This window comes from Chiloscyllium plagiosum, chromosome 6, assembly GCF_004010195.1.
Source record: "Chiloscyllium plagiosum isolate BGI_BamShark_2017 chromosome 6, ASM401019v2, whole genome shotgun sequence".
In the NCBI taxonomy this organism is placed as follows: domain Eukaryota; kingdom Metazoa; phylum Chordata; class Chondrichthyes; order Orectolobiformes; family Hemiscylliidae; genus Chiloscyllium; species Chiloscyllium plagiosum.
Genome location: NC_057715.1, coordinates 121276056 through 121296399, shown reverse-complemented (window position 1 = coordinate 121296399; position 20344 = coordinate 121276056). Strand labels below are relative to the sequence as shown.

Here is a 20344-nt window from a genome sequence, read left to right as displayed (position 1 = left end):
TCTTCCCTAAGAGACAGTTTCTTAGATTCCTGCTCAAGTGATCACTGCTGCTGAAAGTTGCAAGACTGGGTGAATAATTATGTTCAGTAGCTTCGATTTCTGACTACATGGTTTAAGTTTGCTAATAATAATTAGAAATTAATTTAAAATCCACTAAGGCTTCTTCAACAGCACCACAATCAATTAAAAAAAACAAGAGCAACAGGGGCATGGGAGAACCATCGCCACAAAGGTCTTAGTCACACCGTCCTGATTTGCGCACATATATTTTGATCGTTGCTGGGTTGATGTCCTGAAAACACAGATCCAAAATTCCTGTGAGAATACCATACACGCAAAAAATTGCAGCAATTCAAAATTGTCCAATACTACCTTCTCAGACAATTAGGGATAGACAATACATGATGGTCTTGCCAGTGATTCCTGCATGAATACAATTTTTTAAAAAAGTAACTTGTGTTCAGTCAAGATGTGGTACAATACTAATCAATTTGTTACTTTTAATTTAAACATTTGGTTGTACATTGAACAGCCAATTCTGGGTTGGAAGAACAGAATTCTGGTTGTTTAAATCTTGAAAGAATAAAGCACCAGAGCAAGTGTTTCGAGTGTGTACAATAATCACTTGGGATGAGATGTGGCAGTTAGCTCAGTTGGTAGATGGCCAATGTAGTATTCAAAATAACACCAACAGTACATGATTCAATCTCTGTTCTGGCTGTTATAGATTTGACACTGAAACAAAAAAGAGAAATTGCTGTATGAAACTCAAGTTTGACAGCATCTGTAGAAGGAGTTAACACGTCAAGTCCAGAAGAATCACTGATCTCGAAAGCACTTTGTTTTTGTTCCAGATTTTCAACATCCATAGTTCTGTTTTATTTAAGGCTTGGGTCTGCTTCCTTATGCTGCCCAGAGTAAATCCACAGTATAAGCTGTGATTTGTTGACCCTCAAGTGTGCTTCATAAAGTAGTGGCAATCAGGGCTGATATCAAAATGTTACTCATACATCAAGCACAGGAAGTTAGGAGACAAGGTAGTGGTAGAGGATTGTTTTTCAGATTGGAGGCCTGTGATCAGCAGTGTTCCAAAAGGATAGGTGTTGAGTCCACTGCTTTTTGTCATTTATATAAAGGATTTGGATGTGAATATAGGAGGAATGGTTAATAAGTTTGCAGATGACCCCAAAATTGGTGGTGTAGTAGACAGTGAAGAAGGTTATCTCAGTGTACAACAGGGCCTTGATTAGATGAGCTAATAGATTGAGGAGCGGCAGGTGGAGTTTAGTTCAGACAACAGCCACAACATGACTTCCCAACTCCTGTACTCAGTACTCAATAAAGGAAAGTATACCAAAGGCCTTCTTCACTATCCTATCGACCTGAGACTTGATTTTCAAGGAGCTATGAACCTGAACTCCAAGGTCTCTGTTCAGTGACACTCCCCAAGACCTTATCTTTAAGTGTGTAAGTCCTGCCCTGATTTGCCTTTCCAAAATGCAGCATCTCACATTTATCTAAACTAAACTCCATCTGCCACACCTCAGACCATTGGCCCATCTGATTAAGATCCTGTTGTACTCTCAGATAACCTTTGCTGTCCACTATACCTCCACTTTTGATATCAGCTGCAAACTTACTAGCCATACCACCTATGTTCACATCCAAATAATTTATATAAATGACAAAAAGCAGTGGACCCAGCACTGATCCTTGTGGCACACTACTGGTCACAGGCCTCCAGTCTGAAAAGCAATCCTCTGCCACCACCCTCCATTCTCTACCTTTGAGCCCATTCGGTATCCAAAAGGCTAGTTCTCCCTGTATTCCATACAATATAATCTCACTAACCAGAATACCAGGAGGAACCTTGTCAAATGCCTGACTGAAGTCCATATGGATCACATCCACCGTTCTGCCCTCATCAATTCTTTTTGTTACTTCTTCAAAAAACACAATCCACTTAGTGGTTTATGATTTCCCACACACAACACCATGTTGGCTATTACTAATCAGTCCTTGCCTTTCCAAATACATGTACATCCTGTCCCTCAGGATTCCCTCTAACAACTTGCCTATAACCGATATCAGACTCACTGGTCTATAGTGCCCTAGCTTTTCATTACCACCTTTCTTAAATAGTGGCACCATGTTAGCCAACCTCCAGCAACTCACCTGTGGCTATCAGTTATACAAATATCTCAGCAAGGGGCCCAGCAATCACTTCTCTCGCTTCCCACAGGTCTAGGATACACCTGATCAGGTCTGAATTAAAGAAAAACCTAGTTAAAAATAATGGTCTCCTATTTGATACAGATACGAGTAGAACTCTTTTCTCCTCATGTTAGTCTGTGGAATGCTTCTCCCTTGAGAAGAAGAAAGGCCGATTTATATTGACTTTTGATGAACAGCAGAGTTAGGGGTCAAAAAGTGTGGTGCTGGAAAAGTACAGCCGGTCAGGCAGCATCCAAGCTGCAGGAGAGTCGACATTTCGAGCAAAAGCTCTTCATCAGGAATGTTTGTGAAATGTCAGAATGTGAGAAGTTGATGAAGGTGGGGAGGGTGATAGGTCACAGCGGCGATGGAGTGGATAGGTGGGAAGGAAGATGGACAGGTAGGACAGTTCAAGAGGGTGGGGCCAAACTGGAGGATTGGATGTGGGATAAGGTGGTAGGAGGAGAGATGAGGAAACTAGTGAAATTGACACTGTCTCTCAGTCCCCCTTGCTACCTTCCCCCCACCACACACAGTCACACACACATTCCTGATGAAGAGCTTATGCTCGAAACATTGATTCTTCTGCTCCTTGGATGATGCCTGAGCGGCTGTGCTTTTCCAGTGTCTCACTTTTTGACTCTGATCTCCAGTATCTGCAGTCCTCACTTTCTCCTAGTGAGAGTGAGGGGTTTCAGGGACAGAGAGCAAAGGGGAGATAAGACTATGAACTGTTGAACAGTGAAGTAGGATCAAAGGACTTTATTCCTGATGAAGGGCTTTTGCCCGAAACGTCGATTTTGCTGCTCCTCGGATGCTGCCTGAACTGCTGTGCTCTTCCAGCACCACTAATCCAAAATCAAAGGGCCTGTTGGTCTTCTGCTCAAAATTCTGGTATACGGAGTAGGATCCAAATGTGGAACAACTCACAAAACAGCATCAGGATAAATGAGAGACTCCATTCAGCCTATCTTAATTATCTATGTCATTCACCACCATCCAATTACAGCATTTGATAGGTAATGTTTTCTCCTAACAATGTATCAAAAAGCCAAATGCATTTATTTCCCGGTCATTAATAAAAAAACTTCTGATTTGGAATGTAAACATTTTTCAAAACATACAACTGCATTAGAGATGCCTGTGCAAGGTCTTCTTAAAAATAAACACCTTAAGATGGTCAAGCATAAAAGTTCTTTGTACATAAAAGGACTTGACCAAACTGTACAGAGAAGGTAATTCAGCTTTCTGTCAGTTTTCTGAAATGAATTTTGGAAAATTAAACAGTCAAGTTACCTGAACATTGGTATTATTCTTCCATTTCATGTAAATTTAACTTCAACCATATACTCTGAAGTGGAACAAATAAACCTAAAGTAGTAGGACTATATTTAAAATCATCCAAAATATGTATTTATTTACCCAAAATATTTGTTGTCCCTGAAATGCTGCTAGCTATACTGAACATAAGTATTAGTTCTAATCATTGAAAGCAAAACTGAAGAATGAAATGAACAGTCACAGGGGGAGATCAGTCCTCATCAACAAATGTGTTTCTATTTATACAGTAGGTAGTGTTGTAACTGAAAAACAATTAATAAAAATAAATCTGAAAAACCTATTGAATTTCAACTTAGTAACCGTATTGTGTTTGAAGCTAACTTCAACAACTGCATACCCTGCACTGTTCAGGTTAGATTAAACCTCCATCACATTAAGGCTAGACATCTGAACATATAGAATTCTGTCAGGAAAATGAGAAATATTTTAAGAACTCAGTTCAAAGAAATCTGGAAGTTAATAGCACAGCATCAGTAATAGTGATTATAAAGCGGCTAGAATGTTGTAACTGGATCAGCAATGTCCTTTACAGAAGGCATGTTGTAAAATCATGGTGTATTTTTGATCATGGAATGAAATGGAAAAACAAACTTTTTAAAACAGAGGATTGTCAATACATTGGAGTACTTTTTAAAAGCTGCCTGACACTAATTGTAAGTGTCGTTTCCACAACTGCTTGTTCAAGCTTTAGTGCAGATGAACTGGAGCCAAGGGAGCTTTGGACAGCAAGAGGTAGCGGATTGGCCTGCTGACTAATGACCAGCTATGACTAACAAAGTCTTTTGGCCTGCCAATAACAATGTGATTGAATCCCAGGTATTTGGACAGCTTGGGATTGTACGAGATAGGGAAAAGCTATCAGATCTCCACAGGACGAGGTACTGTCTCTCTTCTCTGCAGCGAAGGAAAAAAAGCAGCTTCAACCCAAAGAAAGCCTGTTTTTTTCCTTTAGCGGTTGTCATAAACCTCTGCTTCTAATGCAGAAGGCAGATATTTTATAAAGTGTGAAGCAGCCACACTGTAGCTTTTGCAAGTAAACTAAAGTAGCTAGAGAAGGATCATGAAGGGGTGGTTTTATAACACCATTAGAACTTAATGTTGACAGCTCCGTGGTATAATAGTAATTTCTGTTATGTACAGAAACCTGGTCCATACTCCATGAAAATGAGTAAACTGGTGAAATTCTGCATACTTTAAAATCTTTTAACATTTGTGAGGTAACTTGATATCTAGCACTCTACACCAGTGAGGCACCTCAGAGAAGAAACTGGTGGTCGTATACAACTACAGTGCCATCCCAATCTGGTGCTGCTTAACCATCCCATGAAGCCCCTCCATTGTGTCATATGCCCAGTTACATGATAAATCAGTGTGGTTGTGGTTAGCCATCAAGTAAATGTACAAGTTTTTATTACAGTGCATAGATGAACCTGGATCATAAGGACTACCGCACACATTTTTATTAGTTGCTTTGCTCATCTTGCAATAAATGGCAACGCGCTCTTTAAAGGCAGCGAAACAAAAGATCAGCACATTGAACACTTTCCATTCTGGTTAACTAGAATGCTAACAGATCAGTACAATCCATCTTTACTGATTATGAGAGATAGCAGATGTTTGCAGCCTTTCCATTCATGTGTGCTGAAAATGGATTAAGATTATCCAACTGTTCAACATAGTCTTTGTCAGCCCACAGTAATGAGCTTATCACTGTCAGTGTCTCACAGAGGTATATGCAATCAAGAGTCTGTGGGATGGAAAGTGCTGAAAATCACTTCATTGTAAAATGGAGGAGGTACAGTCACTCACAACAACATAGTTAAGTCACAGAATTTATTTAAATAGTCTTCAACATGAAGCTTCTGTATACAAATTTTAAATAGCGGTTTACAACACATGCACTGGCATATGATGTGAAGCCCTGCCTTAAAAACTGAATCTCAGCTAATGCAAATCAATGCTCATTCTTTGTATTCAGAAATGTCCAAATACAGCTTCCAGTTGGAAGCGACACCAAATTCATTACTCTGAATAAGGGGTGAGGGCTTTCTAAAAGTGGTTCAAATGACAACATTTCATCTCTTAAATATGCAAAAAGATTTGTCAGAGCACAAAAGCAGACCTAGGTTGCTAATACTGTACAACAGAGCTGGACATTTTGGAATTGTTTACATAAAAAATGCAACCTGCCTCATGACTGCAAGCTCCTAAAGCACACTTGTGTACAAAATATACAAAAGCATTAAGATATAAAAGTTCTAAAGATGCAAGACTACCACCTCAGCAGTACTAGTGAAATCCAGTAGTCTCTATTGACGATTTTGATTACGTGCTGCATCACAAATCAGAGCAAGCATTGGATCAAACACTTTAAATAGTTTTGCTCATTCAAAACAGCGAAATTTGGCTCACTGCTTCAGCCAGGGATGTGCAGCAATTGACGCTTTGCTTCTGTCTCCATAATCATAGAGCAGCTCCTCACCCTTTGCAATGTCCCGAGAAGCAACAAGTATAAGATGTGGCTTCCCGTCAACATCATGTAACTTGGTCTGACAGTTTCCGTTCTTGCTGTGGTTGATCAACCGGCCGAGACGCGAAGTTTCCTTTGTTGCGTCCACACTAAAACACAGCCAAGATAAAGTTGAAACAACATGGTGGTGGTGGTTGTTGGGGTCAACGCCTCTTAAGATCAGTCACTAATAGCAGTCATCTATGTTCTATGATAGATAGCTCAAAAACAGGCCATTCAGTCCATTTTGATTTATGGTGGCTATATCCCATGATCCAGCCTACACCACAATCTTGCCCCACTATTTTTCTTTCCTTTTGATCTAGCTTTCCCTCAAAGTATCTGCAGTTTGCCTTGATTAACTCCAATAGCAGGATGCAAATTTTCTGAGTATAAAAAGGTCAAGATGTTGAACAAATGCAAAATTCCCCAATGTTTTAGTGGAAGTTTCAAGATAACACCTTCTACAAAAAAAAAATAGGGAAACAGAATGCCTACTTATTTTACAGTTGAAGAGTGCGTTGCTGGAAAAGCACAGCCGGTCAGGCAGCATCCAAGGAGCAGGAGAGTCAACATTAAGCATAAACTCTTCAATCAGGAATGACTAACACTGGTTCACCTTAAAACATGGAGCTTTACAAATAAAAGATTGTTCTAAAGAAAGGTTTTCCTCATTAGTGGAATTAATTTGTGAATCAAGTGACACATGCTGTTGAAACCCAATGGAAGCTAGGAATCTAAAGATCTGTCAATAAAAAAACAGTTACATGTGGACAGAAAGCCCTCTCCATCTTTGTTGCCAGAAAGCAACAGAGACACAGGAAACTGGATTCTACTGAACAGATTGCCTCTGGAAGCAAAAGAGCAGATTAACCCACATTCCTGCTTCATCTAAAGCAGATCTTGTGAAAAATATGTTATCAAGTCTATTAGCTATTTAGACAGCAGGATTGAATTTTCCACTTGTAGGTTCAATGCAGTGAACGTTCAGTGATGAAGAATTTATAAAATCACTCACATCACAGCTGGCTGACAGAGCTACAGTTCACGAATTACACAAACAAGGTTTCCATGACAACCTAGAAGCCAGCTCAATGTGAATAGGCAGCGGTCGCTCTGCCATGACTGACTGTACGTGTATTCACCCTATTGGTTAAACCACAGGTACTCAAAGTACCACTGTACTTTTGGTCATTGAAATTGAAGCTTAAAACAAATAGCTAGATGTTGTGAATGTTGGAAATTTTAAACAGAAAATGCAGAAATTAGAAAAAAAATCATGCATTTTAGCAACTTACCGAGTCTCCAAACCAGCAACTACTATATTCAAAAGAACAATGCAGATATTGGGAATACCCATACAGAGTTCCCCTCCAGACCACCTGACTTGGAAGTATATCACTGTTCTTTCATGGTTGCTAAGTCAAAATCCTGGAACTCTCTCCCTAACACTGGGGGCCTACCTACAGCACATGGAGCACAGTGGTTCAAATTGGCAGCTCACCTGCACCTTCACAAGGGCAATTAGGGATGGGCAATAAATGCTGGCCCAGTCAGCAATGTTTTTATCCTGTGGACAAATAAAAAATGTCAACATCCTAAAGCCTTAATTTGGGGTTTCCCTGATCAGAGGCTGACTGACCTGTTGAGTGTTTTCTGTCTAAGGAAGGGAGGATAAATTATTGTTCAAACCATTCAAGGCCAAATTAGTGATGCGATGCCAGAGGTGTTATAGTAGTTATATACATTAATGTTCACATTTAAAATAACGCTCAGAATCTATTTGCTGACCTCCCATGGCATTGCATACAAGGAGGAAAGGAAATTAACTTTCCCTGTCCTTTCCCTCAATCACCCATTGATATAAAAGTTTAAAATAATCCAAATGATTGACAAGTAAAGTTGGGACAAGGAAAGCAGAATAGATAATGGAAGAGGTTAAATCAATGAAAAATGCTGGTAGTGAACTCAGTAAACATAGCTACAGGTATATGCACAGTATTAAAAACAAAAGTACTGCAAATGTAGGTCTGGCAGTATATGCACAGAGAAAAGCAGAGTTAGCATTGAGTCCAGTGAGCCTTTGTCAGAATGGACTGAACTCTGCTTCTCTTAACAGACACCACCAGACCTGCTAACCTGCTCCAGCAATGTATGTTTGCATAAAAAGCTATGTATACTTGCATTGAGTCAGTGCATCAGGAAAGGTCAGACAGGTTGGAACTGTACCGAGTTTCTAATTGCCCAAATTATTGCAAGGATGCAATTGCAATCACGAGGTTGCAGAGGAGATTCACTAAGATATTGTCTGGAATAAAAAGTCTCCGATACAAAGGAGAGATTGGATAGCCTGAGCTTGTTTGACTTGGAACAGAAGCAGCTGAGGGAGGAACCTGACTGAGGTATACAAAATTATGAGAGGTATAACAGAGTAGACAGCAAGAATCTTTTCCTCATGACTCTATGACTTTATGACAGAAGACCAGAGGGCATACATTTAAAAGATGATGGGTAAGTGATTTAAAAGATATGAGAAAAGAAATTCCACCCAGAGGATGGTAGAAATATGGAATGAGCTACTCGAGAAGATGGAAGAGGCAAATACTCTCAACACTTAAACTTCCAGATGAGTACTTAAAATGCCAGTACTTAATTGGAGGCAATGAACCAAGTGCAGGTAAATGGTATCAGTGTAGTTTGAGACCATGATCAAAGCAGCCATGATCGGAGTAGTGAAACAGCTTGAGACCAACAAGGATAAAGAGGAGGACTCACCAATATGTTTTACTGAGGTATTGAAAATAATACATGTAGCAGCCAGTGGAGGGATCTTGTGCATATTTAGCCTCTCTATTCTTTGCATCTGTAAATTCAATGAGATCGCCATTGTATTCCACCACAAACTCTCCACGTTGGAAAGGTTTTGTCGCCATCACACCACGACCTTTTCCATCAATTATACCAACCTGAGAAAACGAAGAGAGAACAGTTAGAAGGCTTGCCCAGTTGAACTACAGGTGGGTCAGAGGCTGACTGACCCAACATAGTCACAGCCACAAATTCCAGCTGAAAATACACACTTCATACATGCATAACAGTAACACTTACACATTCAGCAACCAAGGAGGTAAAACACAAACGGTTTTCTTTCTTACTGATAAACAGAAAGAAATGAAAACAGCTGGGGGAAAAGAGCGAGCTGCAGTGCCTCTCTCAACCATGCGTATCTCAGAATGACAATTAATGCCAATTTAGTGAATCCATCATTTTAGCAGCCAGGGCGAGACTTAGTTGAACCTACTGCACCTTCCAGATCCCCAGACAAATCAGCTTGTCCTGTTAGTTTCCAGTCTTTTAAAGAGTACCTTCATTCCTTCTTCCTTCCCATTGCGAATCAGATCATCAATTATTTTCTTTTCTTCTGACTGTTGGAGGAATGACAGAAAAGATGATTAAGCTGAGGGGTGTCAATTTGTGGATTGTACAACAAATCAACATAAACCAATTGCCCATTTCAGCAGTGCAAGGCAGCAGCATAGAAAACAACTGGTGTGAATTTTAATTAGGACTCAATTCCCTGTGCTACTACAAGGGATACGAATATAGATTTACCTTCAGTTGTCCTTCACACTTCCTGCAACTCCTGCGAACAGGATAATAATCAGTGACCTTGCGATTCCGGCCTGCTGGGTTTTTTGCACTGGGGAAAAAAAAAATCATTTCAGGACAAAAAGGCATTGTAGGATTGAAGTGATGAGTGAAAAAAACCAATGAAAGTGTTTTTTTCTGAAATTCATCTCTTCCCCCCTCAACAATCTGCAGATTAAATACAAGTTACTTCTTCACCCCTGTGCAGTTAAACAAATGCAAACCCAACAGCATCAACATCCCAGATGTGCTTTCTGATAACAGCAGTTTGCAGGCTAGAGGTTCCAAATGTGTTAGCTCTCTTTTGGGGAACTTTCCTCCTCCCTCTGCAGTTGGTACAACTCAAATACACTTCAGGGGATGATACCATGACTTCTGTATCAAGACATCAATGACGTTGTGTACGTTAGAACTCCAAGCCCTCGATTTGTTCAGTTCACACAATCTGAACATGTAAGCTCCATTATATTCCTGAAAAAAAGTGAGAAGAGCCTTCAAGGTGCAACATTTAGTTTGGGGTGGGACGGTGACTCAGTGGGTAGCACTGCTGCCTCAGGGTCCAGGTTAGATTCCAACCTCGAGTGACTGTGTGGAGTTTGCACATTCTCCCAGTGTCTACAAGGGTTTCCTCCCACAGTCCAAATTTGTGCAGATCAGGTGAATTGGCCATGCTAAACTGCCAATAGCTTGAGGTGTATTAGTCAGAGGGAAATAGGTCTGGGTGGGTTACTCTTCGGAGGATCAGTGTGGACTGGTTGGGCCGAAGGGCCTGTTTCCACACTGTAGGTAACCTAATCTAATTTAATCTTGAGGAGCTGTTTTGTAGGAGAAGTAGTAACCAATCTGGAGACACCCACTGCCCAAAGCCATCCAATCTAAAATAATTGTGGAATTAGTGAGTTTTGAGAAGATTTGTGACGGCTCAGGTTAAAGTTCTGGATGGAAGTTTGCGCGCTGATCTGAAAGGTCCATTTTCAAATGTTATCTACTATGGCGATGAAACATCAGTGAGCTTCCAGTGAAGCACTGGTGTTAGCGACCCACTTTCTGTTTGTGTTTAAGTTTCCTTGGGTTGGTGATATCATTTCCTATGGTTGGTGATATCATTTCCTATTGCATCATTCACTGTTCTTTTTCTCAGAGGCTGATAAATGGGGTCCAAGTCAATGCGTTTGTTGGTAGAGTTCCAGTTGGATTGCGATGTTTTAGATGAAGGGGTAAATGTAGGGGAATGGGTCGAGGTGGGTTGCTCTTTGGAGGGTCGGTGTGGACTTGTTGGGCTGAAGGGCCTGTTTCCACACAGAGTATGTTGGGATGATTGTTTCTGTAGTTCAATATTTGGTCCGTATATGTTGCTTTCCTGTAGACGCTAGTTTGAAGTTCCCCATTGGCTGTTCGCTCTGCGACATCTAGGAATGGTAGGTTTTGTGGTTTTCCTCCTCTCATGAATTTTATGACAGTAAGGATATTATTGATGGTGTTGAAGGTTTTCTCTGATTTATCTTGTTTAGTAATGACAGCGTCATCCACGTAGCAGATGCAAAGTTTGGGTTGAGTAGGTTGGCAGAACTGTAAAAAGGCTCTGCATTACTGCCTCTGCTAAGAACACCGATATCGGAGATACCATGGGTGTTCCATTGGAGTGACTGTAGCTTTTGTTGCACGTGAAGTGGGTGGTAAGGCATAGGTCCACTAGCCTGACAATATTGTCCTTGCTGATGCAGTTGGTGGTGTTTAGTGTTTGTGTCTTTGGTTCTCCTAACAACATAGTCAGTATTTCCTCAGCCAGGTTGATATTGATGGATGTGAACAGGGCTGTTACATCAAAGGAAACCATTATTTCATCCTCTTCTTTGTGTCTTTGATGATGGTCAGGAATTCTTGGTTGGAATGGCAAGAGTCTTCTACTAATCAGTTTAGTCTTTGGTGTAGCTTCTTTGAGAAGGCGGCCAAACAGGTGGATGAGGGCAAAGTAGTTGATGTGGTGAATATGGATTTCATAAAGTGTCTGAAAAGGTTTCCCACGGTAGGCTATTGCACAAAATTTTGGATTAGTGGTGCTGGAAGAGCACAGCAGTTCAGGCAGCATCCGAGGAGCAGCAAAATCGACGTTTCGGGCAAAAGCCCGATGAAGGGCTGAAAATGTTCAGTTACTAGTGGGGAACCGCAAGGATCTGTTTTATAAAATAACTAAACAGTGGACCCAAGTGATCTCGATGAGAGTATAGAAGATGAGTTTGTTAAATTTGCAGATGACACGAAGGTCAGTAGAGTTGTAAAGTGATTAAGGATGCTGCAAGTTACAGAGACATAGATAAGCTGCAGAGCTGGGCTGAGAGGTGGCAAATGGAGTTTAATGCAGAAAAGTGTGAAGCAATTAACTCTGGAAGGAGTAACAGGAATACACAGTAGGGCTAATGGTAAGATTCTTGGTAGTTTTGATGAGCAGAGACATTCCTGTGTGCAGGTACATAGATCCTTGAAAGTTGCCACCCAGTGATGATAGGGTTGGGAAGGTGGCATATGGCATGTGAGCTTTTATTGGTGAAGGGATTGAGTTTCAGAACCATGAGGTCATGCTGCAGCTGTGCAAAACTCTGGTGCGGCCACAATTGGAGTATTACATACAGTTCTGGTCACTGCATTATAGGAAGGATGTGGAAGCTTTGGAAAGGGTTCAGAGGAGATTTACTAGGCTGTTGCCTGGTCTGGAAGGAAGATCTTATGAGGAAAGGCTGAGGGACTGGAGGCGGTTTTCTTTAGGGAGAAGATTGAGAGGTGACTTAATTGAAGCACAAGATAATCAGAGGGTGAGAGGGGTTGGACAGTGAGAGTCTTTTTCCTTAGATTGTAATGAGGGGACATAGCTTGAAATTGAGGGATAATAGATATAGGAGAGATGTCAGAGGTAGTTTGTTTACTCAGGAACAGGGGTATGGAATGCACTGCCTGCAACAGTAGTAGACTCGCCAAATTTAAAGGCATTTAAATAGTCATTGGATTGGCAGATGGACGAGAATGAAATAGCTTGGGTTAGGTGGGCTTCAGATTGGTTCCACAAATCGGTGCAACATTGAGGGCCGAAGGGCCTGTACTGCGCTGTAAGGTTCTATGTTCCTTGTTTAATGTGTATATTGGTGTTCCAAGTAGCAAGACGTTGGGTCTTGGGGTGGGAGGAGGGGGGGTGCTCCTGGTTTGTGAATTTTGGGTAATCCATCAAAGCATGTTGTGTTGGATCAGTTTGGTTTCATTTTTTTGGAAATCTGTCTTATTTAATTCTCCAGAATTAATTATGCATTCAATGGAAATATAGAATTAAACAGCTACATGGTCATCCACTCCTGTGAAAGACCTACCCAATTAGTTTTGTGTCTTTGCTTTTCCCCGTCCTTAGCCCTGTGAATGTTTCCTTTGTTTTTAGGTACATCCATTCAATTAGCTTTTGAATGTTACAATCATGTCTGTGTCCACAACCCTTTCAGGCAGCACATTCCAGATCACAATTTGCTGAGCAAATTGACTCAACCCTCATCGTTATCTTCAATCTGTTTCCTGTGATTACCAGCAATGGAAACAATTTCTCCTTCCACATTCTGTTGAAGTTTTGTAGCTCAAGATGACAAAGCACAAATGCAACAGATGATTAAATATGTAACCCTGAAGCATTTAACTTACCCTATACGTTTTGAAGATTTTGCTTTGTCTTTCCGCTGAACAGCTTTTGCACTTGTTTTAGGGCCACTCCCACCCACAGAATACAGAGTAGCTGACCCATTCTTTACAGCAGTATCACGGTCAGTATGGGTGTTATTTGCTGCAGTCTCTGCTTCTTCCTCAATGATTGCACTTGTTTGACTGTTCAGTTCCTTATTGGGATTGGTAGAATGGTCAGCAAAGATACAACCATTTCGTTCATCTGCAGGTACAATGGATATGAAAATTAGAAAATTAAGCTGAAATAATTACAATAGATAAATTCAAAATAAGAAGTCAGCTCAGTGACCAGCTTTGTTTCTGTCTTTGCAAATTCTCAGGAGCATAATTAAAAATAGGAAATAAAACTGCAGGTAGTTCTCATATAAAGCATGTTCTGGCAGAGAGATTTGGCTGTAAACGTCTCTGAAGAATTAGAGGACGATCTTTGAGAACACCGAGCCCTGTTCGCAATAGTGCGATTCCAGCGGCGATCGTTTTGCATGCCTAGTTCTGCGCATGCACAGATGTCAGCTGCCAGAGCACGGAGGGGTACAGTCATTTACCTTGAGCAGCTTCATCTCAAAAATTAAACTAATCAACATTCATCGATCTCCCTTTGAGGGGAGAATATTCTTGTCTAATTCCTGTATAAGCCCTGTTTAAATTCCTGAAGGATTGCATTACTCTTATACATACTATTCACCTTTGTAATTGGTTCTTGTACTGCATACCTCACAATCTAAACTAACTCCCAAGAAACAAACAGTCAGAAGACAATCAACCACAGCCATCCATTTTTGGAACCACAACTGCACCGGAAAGTGGTGATGACTACCACCCTCTATGCCTGTATTAACAATATTTTTCCCCCCCCAATATGTTAAATTTACTTTTGACCTCAATGTTGCACTGACCTGTGGAGCCAATCTGAAGCCCATCTATCCTACACCATTCCATTTTTATTCATATGTTTATCCAATGACCATTTAAATTCCCTTGAAGTTGGCAAGTCTACTACTGTTGCAGGCAGTGCATTCCACATCCCTATTACTCAGTAAAGACACCACCTCTGACACCAGTCCTAGATCAATCACCCCTCAATTTAAAGCTATGTCTTCTTATACTAGCCATCATCATTCTTGGAAAAAGACTCTCCCTGTCCACCCTATCTAACCCTCTGATAAGATTATGTCTTTTAAGTCACCTCTCCACCTTCTTCTCTCCAATGAAAACAGCCTCAAGTCCCTCAGCCTATCATAAGACCTTTCCTCCAGACCAGGCAACATCCTAGTAAATCCCCTCTGAACCCTTTCCAAAGCTTCCACATCTTTTCTATAATGCAGTGGCCAGAACTATATGCAATACTCCAAGTGCAACTGCACCAGAGTTTGTACAGCTGCAGCATGACCTTGTGGCTCTGAAACAATCTCTCTACCAATAAAAGCTAACATACTGTACGCCTTAAACAACCCTATCAACCTGGGTGGTAACTTTCAGAGATCTATGGACATGGACACCGATCTCTCTGCTCATTGGAACGACCAATAATCTTCCTGTGATGGGCGGCACGGTGGCACAGTGGTTAGCACTGCTGCCTCACAGCACCAGAGACCTGGGTTCAATTCCCGCTTCAGGCGACTGACTGTGTGGAGTTTGCACGTTCTCCCCGTGTCTGCGTGGGTTTCCTCCGGGTGCTCCGGTTTCCTCCCACAGTCCAAAAGATGTGCAGGTAAGTTGAATTGGCCTTGCTAAATTTCCCGTAGTGTTAGGTAAGGGGTAAATGTAGGGGTATGGGTGGGTTGCACTTCGGCGGGGCGGTGTGGACTTGTTGGGCCGAAGGGCCTGTTTCCACACTAAGTAATCTAATCTAATCTACCATTAGCTCAGTACTCTTAATTCCTGTTGCTCCTTCCAAAGTGAACCACCACATACTTTTCTGTATTAAAATCCATTTGCCACTTCTCAGCCCAGCTCTGCAGCTTATCTATGTCCTTCTGTAACCTGTAACATCCTCCCACATCTATCCACAACTCCATTGACCTTAGTGTCATCCACAAATTTACCAACCCTTCCTTGTATGCCCTCATCCAAGTCATTTAACAAAATGACAAACAACAGTAGACCAAAAACAGATCCTTGCAGTTCCCCACTAGTAACTGAACTCCAGGATGAACATTCCCCATCAACCACCACTCTCTCTTCTTTCAGCTAGAGAATTTCTGATCCAAACCACTAAAATCACCCTCAATCCCATGCCTCCGTATTTTATGCAATAGCCTATTGTGGGGAATCTTATCAAACACCTTACCGAAATCCATATACCAAATCAACCGCTTTAACCTCATCTACCTGTTTGGTCACCTTAAAGACGACAATAAGATTTGAGAGGCACGACCTGCCCTTCACAAAACTGTGTTGACTATCCCTAGTCAACTTATTCCTCTCTAGAAGAGCTCAAAGAAAACAACTACGTTGGTGTTTGAATCTGAAATGGGGGCTTCTTCCTACAGAACTGCAGTTCAGAACAACTGACATACACAAGACACCACCAGTTGGAAGTTGTCATGAGCAACTAGGTTCAGGCTATGATTAATATATCATTAATACACAGCATAAAAAAAGGCAAAAAATGCAAGACGTTAAACTCAAACTGGCTGAGAATTGCACATCAATGAAGAACATTCAACATTTCAGTGCCACAAGCATTGTGGCCTCAAGGATTATCCAGATCTGAATGAACAATCTATTTCTGTAATTTTATAGTGCATATGTATTTCTTAATGCCACGAAGCAACATGGGCGATGATACCCTGTATCAATCATTATAGTGTCACACCAAGTAAATATCAAGGCCTTCTGAAACTGTTTGCATTCTTTAGAGATTTGCTTCGGAAACATCTGCATGTATAACCTTACATACCTCCTTCCTCTTTCTGCATTTCACGTCTTACAGTACATGTGACTTGGAACTTCATTTGTTTATTTGAAGCAGAGTTTTCATCTTGCAGTGGGGCACGAGGAGGAGGGGATTTTGCAGATCTCAAACGATGACAGATCTTGGATTTTACACGCACATTCTTCTGGTGAAACACATTCATTGTCCAAGAAGAAAGGGAAAGAACTTAGTTATGGACCATTTACGGTGTTTACGGGATGAAGCAAAGTGTTTCAAAAGCAATTATTCAACTGTGAAATATGTTATTGAAAACAAGCAGATAGTTTGCATGCAAGATCTGCCAGTTGTATCGAGGTGGTGATGCCTCGTGGTATTTTCGCTGGACTATTAATCCAGAGACCCTGGTAATGTCTGAGGACCCACAGCAGATGGTCAGGAAGCAATTGTGATTGAATGAATTTAAAAAGGAAATGCAGCAATAAATAGCCCAGTTAGGTCAAAATGACCATAACATTAGACAATCAAATTAACTTATGAACCTGTCAGGCATTCTGGTTCCAACTGGCGACTGGAATAGGAAGGATCATCATGTTGCAGGTAGCAACCTTAAAAACGCTAACATCTTCAAGTTATAAACTTTAAAAAAAAATCAATTTTTACAGCTCAGAATACCACAAACTCTGTTACTTTCATTGGGTTAAAATGCGAATTCCCTCCCTGATGGCACTGCAGTCTGTAAATGCTGACCCAGCCAGCGATGCTCGCATCACGAGTGAATGAAAGAAGTTTGAGCAGCTTCTGTCAGAATTTATAAGCTACAGGCTGAACTCAAGACTACAATGCACAAGAGAAGGGAAATGTGCCTGGATTCTTTGAACAAAAGACACTTCCACTACTTAAAATAAGGTCTAATTTGGTCAATGGTCAGGGACAGGAGAGAATGACAGTGAGTGAGACAGGCAGGGGATCCATTAGATAAGAGTGTCAGCCTCTGCAACTGTCCAATAGATTAGACGTTCTTTTGGTCAGATTGGATGAGCACCATGGCACAAAGCTATTTAACTAGGAGAAGCAACAAGTCGTAATAGATGGTGCAGTGATGTGAGAATGGATTGACACCATTGTCTGCAGCAAAAGCAAGAGTCCAGGCAGCTTGTGGCCTACTTGGTGCCAGACTTCAGGATAGCAATATTTAAGAGACATTTAAGCAGGTACAGGTACATGTACAGGAAGGAAAGGCAGAGATAAAGATCATGTGCAGACAAATGGGCTGAAGGGTCTGTTCCTGTGTTGTACTGTTCTATGCTTTATCGTCTATTTGATCAGGACTGGAAAGGAATTTGCAATGTGCGGGACAGCATCCAGTTGTCATGGTCCATAGAAGTTTATAAAATAATGAAGTATAGATAGAGTTAATGGTAGTTATCTTTTCATTTGAAAGAGAGATTTCAAGACTAGGAGGCACGTTTTTAAGGTAAGAGGAGAAAGATTTAAAAATTGACATGGAGGCATTTTTTTTGTTACAGAGGGTGATTTGTGTGTGGAATGAACTTCACAGGTACAATTACAAATACTTAAAAGAATTTGGATAAATAGGAAAGAATTTGGAGGGAAATGGTTCAGGAGCAGGCAAGTGGGACTAGTTCAGTTTAGGATTATGTTCAGTATGAACTGGTTGGACTGAAGGGTCCATTTCCACACTGTATGACTATGTAGGAACCAATGAATTAGGTTGAGGTAAGGAAGAGGGTATAGATGGAGAGTATGTTGAATTAGATAATAAATTACAAAGTAAAAGCTCAAAAGGTTATGATTTCCATTAATTGAGCAGTGTGCAAATTGGAATAGGGTACATAAAATTATTGAGATAAATACACAGCTATGACCATCAAATCATAAATTTACTGACTGGTGTATCAAAACTAAAATACTTCCACTGAGAGATAATTAAAAGAATCAGTTATTACAGGCCTACTCAGTAATGCAATGTAAACCAAGTCTGTACTTAGTGATAACAAAATCTCTGTCATTTCTCCAATTGGTCAAATTCCTTGATGTGATGTGTTAGAGATAACTTAATGAGGGTCATAGACAAGGGGAATAACAAAGGAAGGTCTTTCTCCTCTAGTTGGAGAGTTCAAAATTAGAGGGCAAAGGTTTAAGGTGAGAGCAGCAGGAAAATTTAAAAAAGGACCTGAGGAGCAATTTTTCCCACACACAGGATGGTTCATACATGGAGCAAGCTGCCAGAGAAAGTTACAACGTTTCAAAGACATTTGGACAGGTATATGAATAGAAAGTGTCTTGATAGATATGGGCCAAATGGGTCTAGTTTAGTTTGGAAAACTTGGACAGCATGGATGGTTTGGACCAAAGGGTCGGTTTCTGTGCTGTATGATTCTATGATTAGCATCTAAGTTTTATTTATTTTTTGTGGGAAGAGGCAGATGGAGATGCACAACAAAAATTTGTTGCCAAGACTGATTTCAAGCCAAGCATTCATGATATTTACTGCAACTGTTTATTGCTGCCACTTTTGGAGATCATATTCCACAACTCCACCCATAAGTCATTACAGTGCAGATAAAAATGAGAAAAGGAATTGGATTTACAACACAGGTTACCAAAGAAATTAAGCAACGTTTCTGCTGGGGAGCGGAAATAAAACATTCTGCAATTTTTGCATGAAAAATCACAGAGCCAGTAGATCACCTCAAAGAGACAACGGGGACGATTGAAGAGGTATGGTGGGAACTTTTCTCTCAATAAGGTGCAAGAGATTTTGACAGCACAGCTTATCCCACTCGCTGTGCATCTCCCTGGCACCAATGCAGCTGCAGTGCCACACAGATACCTGTGTCAGTGAGTCATGGAGAAAATACTTATCACCTCAGGATCAGGGCAATGAATACCAACACTGTCCACAGTCAAGACAATGTTGTTTTCCTAAATTGGACTGTGCTTGTTTTTAATAACAGCCTTCGATTTTAACATTAGTTAAACAAATATTTCTTTAAAAGGTGACGTTAACATAAGTTACAAGCTTAGAACGAAATGCCAATCACAGCAATTTCCCTTAATGCCGCCTTTAATACGCCGGAGACAATAGGTGCAGGAGTAGGCCATTCTGCCCTTCGAGCCTGCACCACCATTCAATCTAATCACAGCTGATCATCCTTAATCCCCATAACCCTTGAACCCTGAGGCGCTTTTGGAAATAGATTTGAAATAATAAGTTATTTATGGGTAGAAGAGCAACACCCAAGGCCACTCCTTTCTCGAAGGGTAGGGAATACCGCACTGACACGCAGCCTTAGTCACCAAGCCTGGGGTTTTGATTAGAGCCCACTGGTCGGTCCCCGTCAAACGTACCTCACTCATGGCCAGCTGCTGGTTCTCCTTGGCCGCCGCGGCCTCGCCTCCGGCGATTTTATTCGCCGCTCTCGGAGCCACGGCCTTGACTTTCCCTGAAGGATTAAAACATATCTCTGTGATATCCCAGCGAACAAGGGGACGTCCTCGCTCGGAAAGGAAACCGGTTCCGGGCCTAGCAGCGCGCCCCCTCCACCATCTTTAAATAAATACCGTATTTACCAGAAATCGCGGCCAGCAGCCCACATCACCGCCAGGGGGCGCAACGTATAGACATAATACAGACCCAGATAATAAAATTACGGTCTACAGATGCACAAAATAAGGAGAATGAAGCCATACCCATTTTCCTGCAGACAATTCACTGAAAAAGAAGCGGCAGAAAGATTCAAGAATAATTTTTGCCTGAAGAACACACAATTTTTAGAATAACTGAACGTTTATAACCCCCTTCATCAACTATTTAAATAGACGCTCGACCCGCCAGCCGAACTTCATTAAAGGTTCGATAGGACAGCCTTTGATTGGAGGGAAGTTGAGACCATCCCAGCTTGCGAGCCCAGATATTCAGTGCCTATTGGCTATCCCACCTATCCATCAGGAGAGAGCCCCACCACCCACTCCAAAGGTTCAGCCCCCTCGACACCGGAGATTTTGAATTGCGCGCT

General features: G+C 41.2%; 1 protein-coding gene across 3 annotated transcripts; it reads right to left on the bottom strand.

Annotated features, from left to right (window-relative positions):
• Positions 1 to 514: 514 nt before the first annotated feature.
• LOC122551012 (N-lysine methyltransferase KMT5A-like) lies at positions 515 to 20271 on the bottom strand. Of its 3 annotated transcripts, none has more exons than XM_043692640.1 (8): positions 20019 to 20271; positions 19677 to 19771; positions 16329 to 16488; positions 13388 to 13628; positions 9677 to 9764; positions 9430 to 9489; positions 8840 to 9030; positions 515 to 735 (listed from the first exon to the last, which is right to left on the bottom strand). In XM_043692640.1, the coding sequence occupies exons 1-8, from the start codon at positions 20020 to 20022 to the stop codon at positions 645 to 647; spliced, it is 930 nt and encodes a 309-aa protein (XP_043548575.1). In that variant the 5' UTR covers positions 20023 to 20271; the 3' UTR covers positions 515 to 644. The 3 variants fall into 3 exon arrangements, with proteins under 3 accessions (XP_043548575.1, XP_043548572.1, XP_043548573.1); XM_043692637.1 differs by lacking the exon at positions 515 to 735 and adding an exon at positions 4949 to 6174; XM_043692638.1 differs by lacking the exon at positions 515 to 735 and adding an exon at positions 4949 to 6174 and having other exon boundaries at positions 16329 to 16485.
• Positions 20272 to 20344: the final 73 nt, after the last annotated feature.

Excerpts from the sequence above, each read along its gene's own strand:
- LOC122551012 (XM_043692637.1), bottom strand. Across the intron at positions 16,489-19,676 it reads AGCAGCTGGCCATGAGTGAG|AAGAATGTGCGTGTAAAATC; the intron begins GTACGTTTGACG and ends GTGTTTCACCAG. Across the intron at positions 9,765-13,387 it reads AAATCTTCAAAACGTATAGG|TGCAAAAAACCCAGCAGGCC; the intron begins GTAAGTTAAATG and ends TTTTTTCCCCAG.